This window comes from Drosophila takahashii, chromosome 3R (assembly GCF_030179915.1).
Source record: "Drosophila takahashii strain IR98-3 E-12201 chromosome 3R, DtakHiC1v2, whole genome shotgun sequence".
In the NCBI taxonomy this organism is placed as follows: Eukaryota; Metazoa; Arthropoda; class Insecta; order Diptera; family Drosophilidae; genus Drosophila; species Drosophila takahashii.
The window spans coordinates 15,139,086-15,152,688 of record NC_091681.1 but is presented as its reverse complement, the minus strand read 5'-3'; the positions used below and the strand labels follow the sequence as shown (position 1 = coordinate 15,152,688).

General features: G+C 42.4%; 3 protein-coding genes across 5 annotated transcripts; 2 read left to right on the top strand and 1 right to left on the bottom strand.

The window, feature by feature from the left end:
• Positions 1 to 1,094: 1,094 nt before the first annotated feature.
• Positions 1,095 to 4,242, top strand: LOC108060143 (putative gustatory receptor 85a). Its single transcript, XM_017145722.3, has 3 exons — positions 1,095 to 1,807; positions 3,740 to 3,998; positions 4,055 to 4,242. The coding sequence occupies exons 1-3, from the start codon at positions 1,095 to 1,097 to the stop codon at positions 4,208 to 4,210; spliced, it is 1,128 nt and encodes a 375-aa protein (XP_017001211.2). The 3' UTR covers positions 4,211 to 4,242.
• Positions 4,243 to 4,296: 54 nt separating this feature from the next.
• On the bottom strand, positions 4,297 to 12,529 carry Kif19A (Kinesin family member 19A). Of its 3 annotated transcripts, none has more exons than XM_044394111.2 (5): positions 12,330 to 12,529; positions 5,760 to 7,200; positions 5,148 to 5,296; positions 4,742 to 5,085; positions 4,297 to 4,676 (listed from the first exon to the last, which is right to left on the bottom strand). In XM_044394111.2, the coding sequence occupies exons 1-5, from the start codon at positions 12,438 to 12,440 to the stop codon at positions 4,460 to 4,462; spliced, it is 2,262 nt and encodes a 753-aa protein (XP_044250046.1). In that variant the 5' UTR covers positions 12,441 to 12,529; the 3' UTR covers positions 4,297 to 4,459. The 3 variants fall into 3 exon arrangements, with proteins under 3 accessions (XP_044250046.1, XP_070073537.1, XP_070073538.1); XM_070217436.1 differs by lacking the exon at positions 12,330 to 12,529 and adding an exon at positions 7,283 to 7,318; XM_070217437.1 differs by lacking the exon at positions 12,330 to 12,529 and adding an exon at positions 7,296 to 7,314.
• On the top strand, positions 8,352 to 9,857 carry LOC108060222 (membrane metallo-endopeptidase-like 1). The gene is made up of 2 exons (XM_017145830.3): positions 8,352 to 8,767; positions 8,833 to 9,857. The coding sequence occupies exons 1-2, from the start codon at positions 8,390 to 8,392 to the stop codon at positions 9,676 to 9,678; spliced, it is 1,224 nt and encodes a 407-aa protein (XP_017001319.3). The 5' UTR covers positions 8,352 to 8,389; the 3' UTR covers positions 9,679 to 9,857.
• Positions 12,530 to 13,603: the final 1,074 nt, after the last annotated feature.

The window sequence follows — 13,603 nt, the reverse complement described above, 5'->3', positions numbered from 1 at the left end:
TGTTGAAGATATTCTTAGAGACTTTGGCAAGGATCCCGAGCTTTCTTGTGTACGTGGCTGCAGATTTGAGGTGGCAATTAATGAATTCTGTGGTTGTCTTGCATTAACGAGTTCCTGGGACAGCAAAGCAGACCTTCCTAACTTCTGACTCGTCAGTGACTGTACTTTGGTGGCCACAGTTGCCTGACTCCCAGGATTCGCGGAAGAAATCTCTAGTCGCCTGGAAGTCTGGTTGAAACTTTGAGCAGGAAGAATTCGCCTGCACGTAGACTTGCAGTTCACTATGGTCCCAAAGTTATTTAGTTGGTTTATTTGCAGAAGCTCCGTACCGCAGCTGCATTTGTGCCAGATAAGCAAGCCGAAGTTGTTGAACGTATTTAACCTCAAAGGTAGTTGACCATTTCCAGTGCACTTTCGGGACACCAATATGTGGTGGTTGGAAATACAATGTCTGCCCGCCATTAGATCGTGTCTATCCGCACCTTGCTTGCAGTGGCAATCGTGGTTAAGAATTCTCCCGAAATTGTTTAACATTTTAGTTTTGGTTCTGCACAATCCAGAAATTAGCAAAGTTTTTTTTGTTGTCAGCCAGGGTTGCCAGGTGATCAAGAATAGACGCCGGTCTATCGATTGCGAGTATGATTTTGATATTGGATACTAAGTAGAGGAATATCCGTAATGATAAGAATTAACTTAAAATCGAATTTAAATCCTCTGCCTTTTTTTGTGGTCTTGTTTATTAAAAACATACATTTTTTAGATTTTTTTTTAAACTAATCAAATTTATAAACAAATAAGCTGAGCATTTCTAATTTTTTTTGTTCAATGCATTATTAATAATTAAATTTCATGTTTCAAACATGTTCGATTTAACAATGCTTTAACTTAAATTAAAACTAGTTAAAAATGTGCGCAAGCAACGGTTCGATATAACGGTCTGAAAATCGATAGTAATGTTAGTTACCTATTCAAAATAAATCCCAAAGGGAAACTTACTTCAATTGATTGGAGTGGATGCAATACAAATCAGTTCCTAACTGTTTCGCATTTAACTTTAGGTTCAGTTAATTTTATTGGCTACTTCAAAGAGGACCATGATATCACCGAGACGCTTGCTGCAATTAGGATTCCTTTGGTTTTGCACATTAAATGGAATCACCACCTTCTATTTCCGCTCGGGAAAATTACGCCAATCCCGATTTCTGGCCTGCTATCGTATAATTCACAATTTAGTGGTGATTATCTTGACGATAAAGTTCCTCATGGACTTCTGGCACTTCAGTGCCGCTTCCTTCGAGGAATCTCCGCTGGTGCGGCTGGCTGCCATCACATATTTCGGCCTCGTTTTCCTATCTCTGATCAGTTGCATGGGCTGTGCTCATCGGCGTCAGGATCGGATTCGTAATATGATTATAAAACTTCAGAAAATGGAGCAGATAAGCAAATCACGCGGCTACAGGGTGGCTAAAGGACATAAGCGATTTCTTAATATGCTCCTGATAATTGTCACTCTTCTGCTGATCCTTCGACTCGCCATCCATGCCGCCTTGAATGTCAATCGATTTTTGAGAGGAAACCACAATCCCTGCAACTGTTTCCTCTCCGAGTGCATGATATTCGCCACCAACTCTTTGGCCTTTGGCCTCATGCTGGAGATCTGCCGGAACTGGTGGCGTTTGCAGTCGGGTCTGGAGTTAGTCATCCTGGATCCAAATCCTTTTCCGGACCAGCTTTGGCGACTGCGAGAGCTGCAGGCCATGTTCCAGTCGCTAATTGATATGACCGATGAGGTTTGCTTGGTCTTCAGGTTAGTTAAACAATTTTTGTATCCTAATTAGGACCGCCAACTAGCTTATAATAATATTAAATCAAAACAAAATCAATCACAAACAAGAAAGGAAGCTACCTTCGGCCAGCCGAAGCTTATATACCCTTGTAGATAAAGTAATGCTTACTCGGTGCAGTTCCAGGAATTCCAATTTTGTTTTTAATTAGTCAAGGATCAAAACGCCTACTTCCTACAAAGTTACAATGAATTTTCATATATTTGTTTGAATTTTCCTATGGGAGCCTTAAGATATAGTGGTCCGATCCGGCTCGCTCCGACATATGTACTACCTGCAATAGAAAGAAGACTTTCGGGAAAGTTTCATCGCGATAGCTTTAAAACTGAGAGACTAGTTCGCATAGAAACGGACAGACGGACAGACGGACATGGCTAGATAGACTCGGCTATTGGTGCTGATCAAGAATATATATACTTTATGCGGTCGGAAACGTCTCCTTCACTGCGTTGCAAACATCTGACTGAAATTATAATACCCTCTACAAGGGTATAAAAATGTTTTTAATTTAAACAAAGTGGAAAATGTTGTGTCGCATTATTTTCCCTGTGACGTTGCTGTGTTTATTTATTGGAAATCAGTTTTGAATGAGTTGTTTGGTAGTTTCAGGGCCGGTGATGTTTTTCATGAATATGCAGTCACAACAAATTTCCGGCACAAATTTCTCGGGTTTTAAAGTATCACTTTCTACGACGACCACGCTGTCGTTTGATATTAGTTTGAGTGAAAGCTTCGGGCAGTTTGATTCTTCTTCGCTTGGAGAATCCCAGGGAGCCACGTCGAATACTGGATTCGGCCGACGACTACGTAAAAAGTTGCTTAGGACGATGCCATTCTGGTGCACATGGGGAAGAAAGACCTCAGTCTCGTAACCCGGGGCATACACGACCACAGCACTATTGCCAGAAATCACTTTAATCTGAAAGCTAGGCATGGTTATGCAGAGTATATCCAATAAATCTTTTTGAAAAAATTGTATGGCAAATTAAAAATAAAAAAAAAAAAAAAAAATTATTTACGTAGTACTTTTTTGGGACTAACTAAATAGATTTGTAGAGCTACACTTCAAAGGTTCCTAAGTTCGTCTACGAAAGTAATGGAAAAAAATAACACAGTGTCACGTGAAAAATGTAACCGCAATTTTGATTTCATCTACAGAAGATACTCATCGAAATTAGCTAAACCCATTTGGGTAAAAGTAACGTTTTAATCGGCTCACAAAATAAAGTCATTATTAAAAAAAATTGGTATTTAAAATTTTAACTCGCTATAAACGCGAGCTAAGCCAGAGAATCCCAAATGGGTTCGACGAGTACTTTCCACTCCATTAAATTAACCACTCAATAATTTCTTATCTTAACCCGACACACCGTTTTTTTCCCAATTAAATGGTATGGGCTGCTTTTAAACAGGGACCGAAAATAACTGTTATTGTAAATTTTTCTTAAAACAAAAATCCCGCACTTAGAAGGGTCATAAATTTTTTTTAAATACACCTCTATTTTTATTAGCCATTGTAGTTTACAAATCCGTAATGATTTTTATTTTTTGATTGTTATAATAAAACTCAAAAAATAACTGTTATTTGCTGATTTTTATGAATAACAGTTATTCCCTTGACATTTTGGAAAAAACCATGTTTTATATAACTTACTAAAAATTTGTTAAAAAAGGCAACCGCGCATATTTTATAACTTTATTTTTTTTTAAATTTATTTTACCCACAAAATCGCCATAAATCAAGTTTGAGTTTTATTTTTGATCACGACGAATAACTGTTAAAACTAAAAAAATACGGTTATTCTTTGAGTTTTACTTTACAAATCAGAAAATAACTGTTAAAGTGTGATTTTTAAATGAATCTTCCTCAAATGAAATATTTATGATCACCTTAGGTTTGTGTTTCTCTGCTACTTGATGCGAAATGTGTGGAGTGGCATACGAGTCGGGTACATGTTGGTTCGGGTTTGCCTAGGTCATAGTGCCATTGAATCGGAACTCGAGTACCTGCAGATGGTATTTATCACCTGCATACAGCCGCTGCTCTTTTCACTGATGATGAATTCCTTGACGCACACCACGGATTCCCTCTTGGAGGCCACAAAGGATGTGATCAGGGGACTTTATAGCCAGGATCCGCAAGTGGAGCAAAGTGTAAGTTAAAATATAGACATTGATATAGATATTAAAGACGTCCTTGATTCTCCCAGATGGAATGGTTCTGCCTGCAACTGGCGGAGCAGCACACCTACGTTCACATCTTCGGGACCTATCGCATGAATCGAAGCTTGGCCTTCGACGGATGCTCGGTTATCCTGCTTCACGTCATCTATATGGTACAATGTGAATACAATTCAATGTTTTAGTACGAATCTTATTTTTTAATGCAAGATTACATTTAAATATTAACACATCTATTTATTAAATAAACAATTTTATTCCTTTAAGCTGAGTTTTATATTTATTGATACGTTCGAGGATACATAAGTGAAGTGCGTGGGATGGTAAGTTATAATACAATAAGTAATTTGAGCAGACGATCGCATCCCTAGTAATCCTAACTCTTAGTTACAAGTATTCCTGAGCTCCTCCCTCTCCCTTAGCCGCTGTCAATCCTACGGGTGTGGATGGGGATGGGGATTCCTGCCCATCCGTAGCGAAGGTCTTCGGGGTCCTCCGGCCGGAACCACAGTCGCCGTGGAAAGTCGTGGCAGACGAGGATTGACGGGCGGACCCATGACCCGGTCAACGGGATCCATCTGGCTATCGATTTGTGGCAGCGGCGAAGCTGGCGACCACTCTGAACTGGAACTCGAACCGGGTGAGTCGGATCTAAGTAAAGTTTTTAAAATAAATAAGATTTAATAGATTTATAACAAGAAAAGAAGCATTCATACCCCGCGGTATAGATGGGCGGAAGTTTCCTCTCGTAGTTGCTCGTGCTTGGCGTGACCACGCCGGCATGGATCTCCTGCTGGTAGAGCCCATAAAGCTCACGCAGTTCGTCCGGCAGATCCACGTTGCCCTCCTCGATGAGTCGTCGCTGGGAGCTGATGATGTCCTCGCAGAGGCGTCGCTGCCGTTCCGCCCGGAGCAGCTGGAGGTCACGACGACGCAGTTCCGCCTGGCGAGCCAATCGCTCGGCCTGCAGGGACACCTTGTCCGCCTCCAGTTCGTGGACGCGGCACAGAAGGGCCAGTAGCTCGCGCTCCTCGTCGCTACTGATGCGCTCCGGAAGCTCCTGGGGCGGCAGAAACGGGTCATTACCTATCAGGGGAGTAAATTTTTTTTATTCAGACTCACATCCTCCAGTTTGACACCCTTCTGGCGACACTGCTCCAGCTCGTGCTCCGTCCTCTCGCGGATTTCTTTGTAGCGCCGCGTTTCCTTTTCAATGGCCGCCAACTCTCCCCATGCATTCTTCAGGGCCACAGATCCCTCTGATTCGATGTCTGCAGGGGAAATGGGAATAAATATCAATAAGAATATTGTTAATATGGTAAATTGTATGTTTATGTAAAAATACATGAAGTACTCTTTTCAACCAGCTCAAATTTACCTGGTCACATATGTAAAATTGATCTACGTTTTATATCGATTTTTTTTTTGGGGTACTAAAGTAAATCATAATATCCATACACGAGTATACTCGACTATACTTTGACTACCTTTTTGATAAAAGAAGTCGAGTAAATTAAATCACAAGAGCTAGCCTTTAAAAAAAATCATTTAATTTATTAGGGAATTAATTTAAATAATTTATAGATCAATCACAGCTCAGATTAAAGGAGTTCTGTGTATATCGTTTTAATATTAAACTATTTTTACACAGAAAGTAATTATTCCTTTAAAGTTTAAACTAATTCTACATTATTCACTACTCTTTAAAACCCTAGTAAACCACCGTAAACTCACCATCGTCGCCCATGGCGTCATATAGTTTTCCGATGCGTCCTTGCCAGTGGGAGATGATCATGTGCTGTCGCTCTGCATCCAGTTCCAGGCCCAGGAGATGGCTCTCGGCCTCGAGGAGCTTGCGTCGCAGTTTCATTTGCTGCTTGAAGGTGAGCACGATCTGTTCGCGTAGATACCGCAGTTCCGTCTTGCGTTGTTCGTCCTGTTCCGGGATAGCCTCGGATCCCCCTGCTCCAGCTGTGCCCGGACCGCCTGCCGATGATCCTGAGGCTGCCACCTTGGCCGCCGCTGCAGCTGCTCCACTTCGAGGCCGTTCGGTGAGCATCTTGGTGCGCAGACGCGACACCTCGTCGCGCAACTCCGAGACGAGACTCTGGTAGTGCTTGGTGGGGAAGTCCTTGAACTCATCGATGTACACGGAGTTCTGCAGCTTGGTGGTGATGCTGTTGGCCCGGTCGGCATAGACCAGGGTGTTCTTCGTCTCATCGCGGTGCTTGCTCTCGGGGGCAACGTGGGCAATCATTACGGTCTTGCAGCGACCACTCAGCGCCTCCTTGAGCAGCCTGGTCAGCTTCGAGTCCCGGTAGTTGACATACCGCGCTCCGCCCGACAAACCATTTATCACGTTTCCTAAAGCCAGCAAGCTGCGGTTTATGTGCGCCCCCTCCTGCAGTCGTTTGCCCCGATTCTTGGTCTTCTTGGCCCGCTCCGAACCGGCCAGATCGGTGAGGAAGAGCCGACCCTGCTTGGTGCCCAGCGGAGTCCTGGCCTGGACCATGATGCTCAGCAGGGCGTGACTCCGCGACGAGGTCTGATTTGCGGCCGTTGGCTCCATGGTTCTCGCCTTGTTCCCTTTGATCAACAGACTCACCACCTCCTTTCGACTGGAAGTGGTAATCTCCGAGAGCCCGGCCACCGTGATTCGCTGCCCCCGATGATCCTCGCGCAGCTCCAAGGGACCTCCCGGATTCAGGAGATCCCGTATCAGCTCGTTGTATATCTCCAGGTAGGATATGGACACCCGGCAGGAATCGGCCTCCGCCGATTCGATGTGACTGAAGATATCCTCAATGGCCCGCACCATGAGGCCGATGTCCTGGCTACTTACATCCGTGGAATCACAGGAGGCGGTGGCCGGCGGACGGTCGGCAGTCTGGGGTTTCTTGCGCGGCACAGGTCCCAGCATGGTGTGCGTCTTGCCGGAACCCGTAGCTCCATAGGCGAAGACGGCCGCATTCAAGCCGTTGAGGACATCCCGCACCAACGGCGCCGTGGTCGTCTTGTACACCTGCTCCTGGCTGTCGTGCTCACGAAAGACATGGTCGTAGGAGTACTGCCGCGGGCGACTCTTCCCTCCGTCGTCGTAGAGCAGCGATCCCCCGGAGACCACCTCGATGCAGCGCTCGCTGGCCTCCATGCTGGGTCGGACTCGAACTGCCACCTGGTGGAGAGACCATTAATTATTAAAGAGTATTGCTAAATATAAGTAAAAATTTGAGTATTTTATATGCTTATATTTTTACTTATTCAAGATACCCTTTTATTTTACGAATATTGCGTTACAAATTCAAAGCATTTAAGATCAGGGTCAGGTTTACGCACGCATGTACTCTAGTTTTTATATATCCAAGTCGACTGTTTCTAGGCCTCTAATCACAAACAGAAATAGAAGTTTAAAACTTTTTGCATATTTATATCCCACTCCCAAAAGTATTTATTTAATTCTTCATTTCTTCAAGTCGCTAAACACAAAGGCAGAAATTGTTTGTGGTAGATAAGTATGTTTAATCTCAAGCAGTTGTTATAAAAGTATTTCTTCACAAAACTTTGCCGGATACAGCTTTTGCCAATCTGAGCATATAAAAATATGTTCGTTTTGTCAAAAGCTTTAGTATAAATTCGCGATCTAAAGCGAACAGTCGGCCTATAAGTTCAGACAAAATAGGTTGATTATCATGGAATTATTCGGTGTGACCGCGATTGGTACAAGCTTGGCTAAACCACTGATCTGCTTGCTTGTACTAATATTTTTCTCGAAGAGCAATGGGAGCGCAATAAAGAGTTCCAAGGAGGATTACCTAGAGTCCTATGCGAATCTCATGAAGTCCTACATGGACTTGAGTGAAGAACCCTGTCACGATTTTTATCAGTACGCCTGCGGAAACTATCCAAAAAAGTCGGTACGGTCGATACGGTCGGTACGGTCGGTTCCGGATGAAATGACGAAACATCTGGTGGGCAGAACGGAACATTTACTGGGAAGGATGGATCTGGCGGAGTCTCTCAATGTGTCCAGTGAACTGAAGGTGGCCCAACGAGTCTACAACGCCTGTATGGCGGCTGATCTTTATCCGTTCCCTGCTGCTGATCCACACTACCTAACGCTAATTCGATCGATCGGAGGCTTCCCCGCTGTCGATGGTGCCACCTGGAACGCCTCCAACTTTAGTTGGTTCAACATGAGTGCCCACTTACTTAATTATGGGGCAGAGGGTCTGCTTCGCGAGGAGATTGAGGAATATTATCCTTTTAAGCCCAAATTAAATCAATTTTACCGATTGGGGTTTGGCAACCCCGTTTCGTTTGACATCCTTAAAAGTAATACTCCCTATAGACTCGCTGCGCAGCGCATGCGCGGATACCTAAGATCCTTTAAGCTTTCAGAGGAAAAAATTACCGAAGTAATCGACGGGATCCTCGCATTCTGGCGAGAGGCGGTATATAAGAGACATACTAGCAATTGTGTGAGCTGCGAAACCTTTAAGGCTATCTACTTCAAGATCGTCTGGAACGAGGATGACCCCGATGGATGTCCGAGTTGTTTTTCATACTTCGAGGAGATGGACAAGCTGAGTTCCCGGCACTCGGAAGCCGTGGCCAATTATCTGGCCATGAAGCTGCTGTACGCATTTGACTCCAAACTAAATAACACCAAATACCAGGGAGATTATTGCGCATCAAGTGTAAGGAACGCCATGCCGTTCCTTTTCATCAAACTTTATATGGCGGTGAGAAAACGCTTAATTCAAATTTTAAAACGAATTAAATCTATTATATTATTATATCTTTACAGGAGAACTTTAAGGCGGAAATCATGTCGGAAGTGTCTGAAATTGAAGGCGAAGTGTATAAGAGCATTAGAAGGTCGTTGGGGAAATACTTTACGCACCACCACCACTTAAGTATCCCTATAAGGTATCTCTTTGATCGCACCCAGTTCAACATTCTCGCCGATCGCCTAATCCCGGAAATAAGCCGCCTCGAAATAGACGACCATAGCTATGCTGCGACCAATATTAATCTTAAAAGGCTTGGTGCGGACGTCAATCGATACAGCACTCTTCACTCCGATGAGCTCTCTGTCCAACTGTCCGAGTCTCCGAATACCGTGTTGCTTCACGTCCTTCAAATGGCCACATTGTTGCAAGCACCCTTTTACAACCAATCATGGCCGTTTTCCCTCAAATTCGGCGCCTTGGGTGGTTTTGTTGCACGAACCTTTTCCAACCTCCACTGGACATTGAACTTGCAATTTTTAGAAAAATTCGATTGCTTTTGGGATAACTACGGAAGTCTTCACGACTTAAACTCCGCGGAGTCGGAGATCGGTAATTATTCCCACGACTTTGACAGATTGCGACTGGCATTTTCTGCCTATCAAAGTCACATGAAGCAGCTTCTGGAGGATCCCAAGCAGGAGAGGATCAACGAGCAGATGCCAGGACTCGACATGTCGCCGGAGCAGCTCTTTATTCTGGGATCCATTCAGACGCTTTGCTCCGATTACGAGGATCATCATGCGTACATAGCTATGGCCTTGCTAACAAGAAACGAGGAATTCTTCCAGGCCTTTAACTGTTCTGCAGGATCTGGCATGCGTTCGCAGCCGAAACTTGTCATCTGTGGTAACGAAACTTAAATGTCAGGACTGTGAAGGTTTTGACTTTCTCTAGAAAATCCAACTCAATCTAAACTCAAAAACTTTTCAAAAGTAGGGGAGAGTGGGGGAATTTCGTCACAGGGGCAATTTCGACACCTGCAATATCTCGGAATCCATAAGTCGTAAAAATATATAATTTTTTTGTTTTAGTCCTTCAAGACGGCCAGACACAACCAATGATAATTAAGCTATAATATTAAATGTGTTTATACCCGTTACTCGTAGAGTAAAAGGGTATACTAGATTCGTGCAAAAGTATGTAACAGCTAGAAGGAAGCGTTTCCGACCCCATAAAGTATATATATTCTTGATCAGGGTCACTAGCCGAGTCGATCTAGCCATGTCCGTCTGTCCGTCTGTCTGTCTGTCTGTCTGTCTGTCTGTCTGTCTGTCTGTCCGTCTGTCCGTCTGTATGAACGCTGAGATCTCAGAAACTACAAAAGCTAGAAGGTTGAGATTTCCCACACATATTCTTTGGCTTCCTACGCAGGGCAAGTTTATTTTAGCCGAGCGCCACGCCCCCTCTAACGCCCACAATCGCCCACTAACGATTTTAAAATGGGTCCTGCGCCCACATCTTTAAAGATTTCCAAGAAGTATAAATGCAATTTTGTTATGTATATTTATACCTATCGAAATGTAGAAGACATTTTTCAAATCGGACCATTCATTAAAAAGTTATACGCAATCAAAAATTATATATCTATCTCCCTCGCACTCCCTTTAGCTGAGTTACGATTATTAGTCGGGACACCAACCCGACACAGCGTTCGCACTCCCTTTAGCTGAGTGACGGGTATTAGATAGTCGGGACAACAACCCGACTATAGCGTTCTCTCTTGTTTAATAGTTCAAAAGCTACATTTAGTACTCGACGAAATTTTTTCTGTATGCCACAATTGACAAGGGATAAGATACAGGTTTTTTTGTATAATACACACAAAAAAAAGCACGTCGCCGTAAAATCGATAAGTCCAGGTAATTTTCTGGTTATTCCTACTCATATCGTTTTTACCTGAAATATTCATAAAATGTACATTAAATAATATCATTTTGCCGAATTCTCTCTCTCGGAGATTCTCTAACTTCGAAAAAGAGCGCAAGAATCAATATGGCGAGCAAAATGACATGAGTGGAAGCGAGAAAGCCGTATTCGAAATTCGAACTGACGTACTTCAAGCATGTTTTCTCGCTCGCACTAGAATAAGTTTTGGTCAGGAATAATGAAAATTTTCGTTCTTACATTTTCGACCATATCACATTTACCTGGCCCCATATCAAGTTAAAAATGATCTTAAAAAAGGTCAAATTGACCTACGATTCATATCGATTTTTTTTGGGTGTACACAGTGCTATAATGTGCATTTCTGCGTTAGTGATTTTTAACTTCGCGCCTAATTTCGGGAGAAAAATAATTATTTCTAAAAAAGTACTGTCTGGGGAAATTTCGCCACCCTATGCTTAGGGTAAATTCGCACCTAGTTTAGATACATCTTTTTTTATTTGACGAGCTGGCTAACGAACAGACTACCGGCAGCAGCAACAAATATAGGACGTCAACAAAAATGGTACGCTTGATCAGTGTAGCATACTTACAGGCGTAAAGTTCCCTACATTTTTCAGGTGACGAAATTGCCCCGGTGGTGTGGTGATTTTACCCCCCTGTGTGGCGAGATTGCCCCAGTATATTAGTTTTACTTTTTAATTTTTTATAAATCACCAAGGTAATTAAAAAAATAGGGGAATGTCACATTTTAAAGCTTGGTGCTAACCGCATTCAACAATAAAAATAGAAATATGATAACGTGTCTCAAGATGGACAAAAAATAGCTTTGAAAAAATGCTGACGAAATTCCCCCACTCTCCCCTACTAATTTCTTTAAAATTGCAAATAAATAATATTTCATTTCAACAAATCTGGAGTTTTTATTTTCTTTTAATTTCGTTTAGAAGTTTACAGCGCATAAAGACGTATTTATTTTTAGTCCTCTTACCACAAAGGAACAAGGAAGTTCACAAATTTTAACTTACTTACTCGAACATATTTATTTAATTCTCTCTTCGTTACCACTTATCGCAAAGCGAATATTTCACCGTACAGCCTTCACTTATTCAAATCACGAAACGCTATAGAAGCCATTATGTTTAATTTCCATCAATTTTTACAACAAAAAAAAATAATAATAATATGGTCTGGCCGAAGGACTTCAGTTTCCAGAGCCATTTTTCCATTAAATTTAGTAAGTAAAAAATAAATAAATAAAAAATATTTCCTAAAAAAAATTTCCCATATTAATTATATGGGTTTGTTAAAATGGGTTTGTTTGCGAACGGTGGGTCTATGAGCTCGAACCACATTGGTTGATAAACATGGATTTCCACAGAAAGCTTGGGTTTGACTACTGATCTCTACTTGCTTGAACTTATATTTTACCAAGAGTCCTATGGGGATCTCATGAAATCCTGCAAGACCTTGTAACGACTTTCGTCATTTGATCAATTTAAGTCTTTTCTTCTTTGAAAATAAATCTTCAAAAAATAGTGTTTCCTAAGATGAAGTCGGCTAAGGCAATTCTCATTAATACCCAGTAATCCTCTCTATGAAGCACCCGATATATATATGTACTTACCACTAGTCTCTCCTCCTGTGGCGGCTGGGCGGTGGCAATGGTTCGTCCTTGGGAGGAGTTGCTGCCCCCACTGCTGCCCGACCAGCTGCTCGCTCCAGCACTGGCCGCCATCTCTCCGATCGTCCTGGATAGGAATATCTAACAAGTCCTTGGTCCTTAAATGTCCACGTGCCGACTGGCCTCCTGGTTGATGACCTGACCTAGGGAAAGACCATTACAAATCGTGTCAATTTGTTGTCAACAATCGTAAAAATGCCATCAGCGCGGGAAACACCCAACGAACTCCTAATGGATTTGTGAATTTGCGCGCCAAGGTCTCGCCTCTTTTATGGGGAACTTCTGGGAGGACGGACCTTGAGGTCCCGAGGGTCTTGTTTACCTGTGGCTCAAGGAGCTGACTCTTTACGGCGTCTTGTGGCGTGAGCCATAAATCAAGCCGTGAACTTGAACACCCGAAAAAGTCCCTGCGTGTCTTCGCATGCAAATCAAATGGAGCAGTTCGATGGTCATCGAGAGGGTACTGTACCTCTGCTGGAAACCCTGGGAAGTCTATGAACCTTCATGGGTTCAAAACTAATAGTCCTTCTAACGGGGAGTAAAACTATAAGTGCCTACTGAAGGATATCAAACCAAGTGTGCTCTCAGTGAATTGGAAAAAATGTATTATTTAATAATTTAGAATTTGTTTTTAACTTTTTAAATTATTTCAAGTTAAGTGATCACTATTCGGTAGTATTTCTACTTCACACAACATTAAAAATTGACCAATAATGTCGCCTGAAATAGAACTGTCACCACATACATTCTAATCCATGACCTCTGACCCCAACGCCTGTCATCCACCGAATCGAGCGATTCTATAGCCCCGCAACCAACTGTCGATTCCCCAAACGCATAATTAATTTCATTTGCCTAAGAGCTGCTCAATTATAAAACGTGCGACTCATTGAGTGCCAAAGGGATTGCATTATTAAATTTAATTCCACGTTCCCATTCAGGTGCCATGAATATGTGATGGAACAGCCCACAACAAAAAGGAGCAAGCTTCCGCGGCACTTTCTCCTCAAATATGTACACAAATTACAGGCCTCGAATGTCAACAAATATGGGTGTTTCAATTGAGTGATAGGGTGGTATTCTATGCACTGGGAAAAAATATCCATTTTATTAATTTATTATTATAACAAAAATAGTCATTTTATTTATTAATTATATTAAATTACATTTATATTTTTAAAGTATCATAAATGTATATTTTTAAGGCGCCGTCCTAA

Excerpts from the sequence above, each read along its gene's own strand:
- LOC108060143 (XM_017145722.3), top strand. The coding sequence starts at position 1,095 with ATGATATCACCGAGACGCTTGCTGCAATTAGGATTCCTTTGGTTTTGC. Across the intron at positions 1,808-3,739 it reads GAGGTTTGCTTGGTCTTCAG|GTTTGTGTTTCTCTGCTACT; the intron begins GTTAGTTAAACA and ends TGATCACCTTAG. Across the intron at positions 3,999-4,054 it reads ATCCGCAAGTGGAGCAAAGT|ATGGAATGGTTCTGCCTGCA; the intron begins GTAAGTTAAAAT and ends TGATTCTCCCAG.
- LOC108060222 (XM_017145830.3), top strand. The coding sequence starts at position 8,390 with ATGCGCGGATACCTAAGATCCTTTAAGCTTTCAGAGGAAAAAATTACC. Across the intron at positions 8,768-8,832 it reads TCATCAAACTTTATATGGCG|GAGAACTTTAAGGCGGAAAT; the intron begins GTGAGAAAACGC and ends ATATCTTTACAG.
- Kif19A (XM_044394111.2), bottom strand. The coding sequence starts at position 12,440 with ATGGCGGCCAGTGCTGGAGCGAGCAGCTGGTCGGGCAGCAGTGGGGGC. Across the intron at positions 7,201-12,329 it reads CACAGGAGGAGAGACTAGTG|GTGGCAGTTCGAGTCCGACC; the intron begins GTAAGTACATAT and ends TCTCTCCACCAG. Across the intron at positions 5,297-5,759 it reads TGACGCCATGGGCGACGATG|ACATCGAATCAGAGGGATCT; the intron begins GTGAGTTTACGG and ends TTTCCCCTGCAG.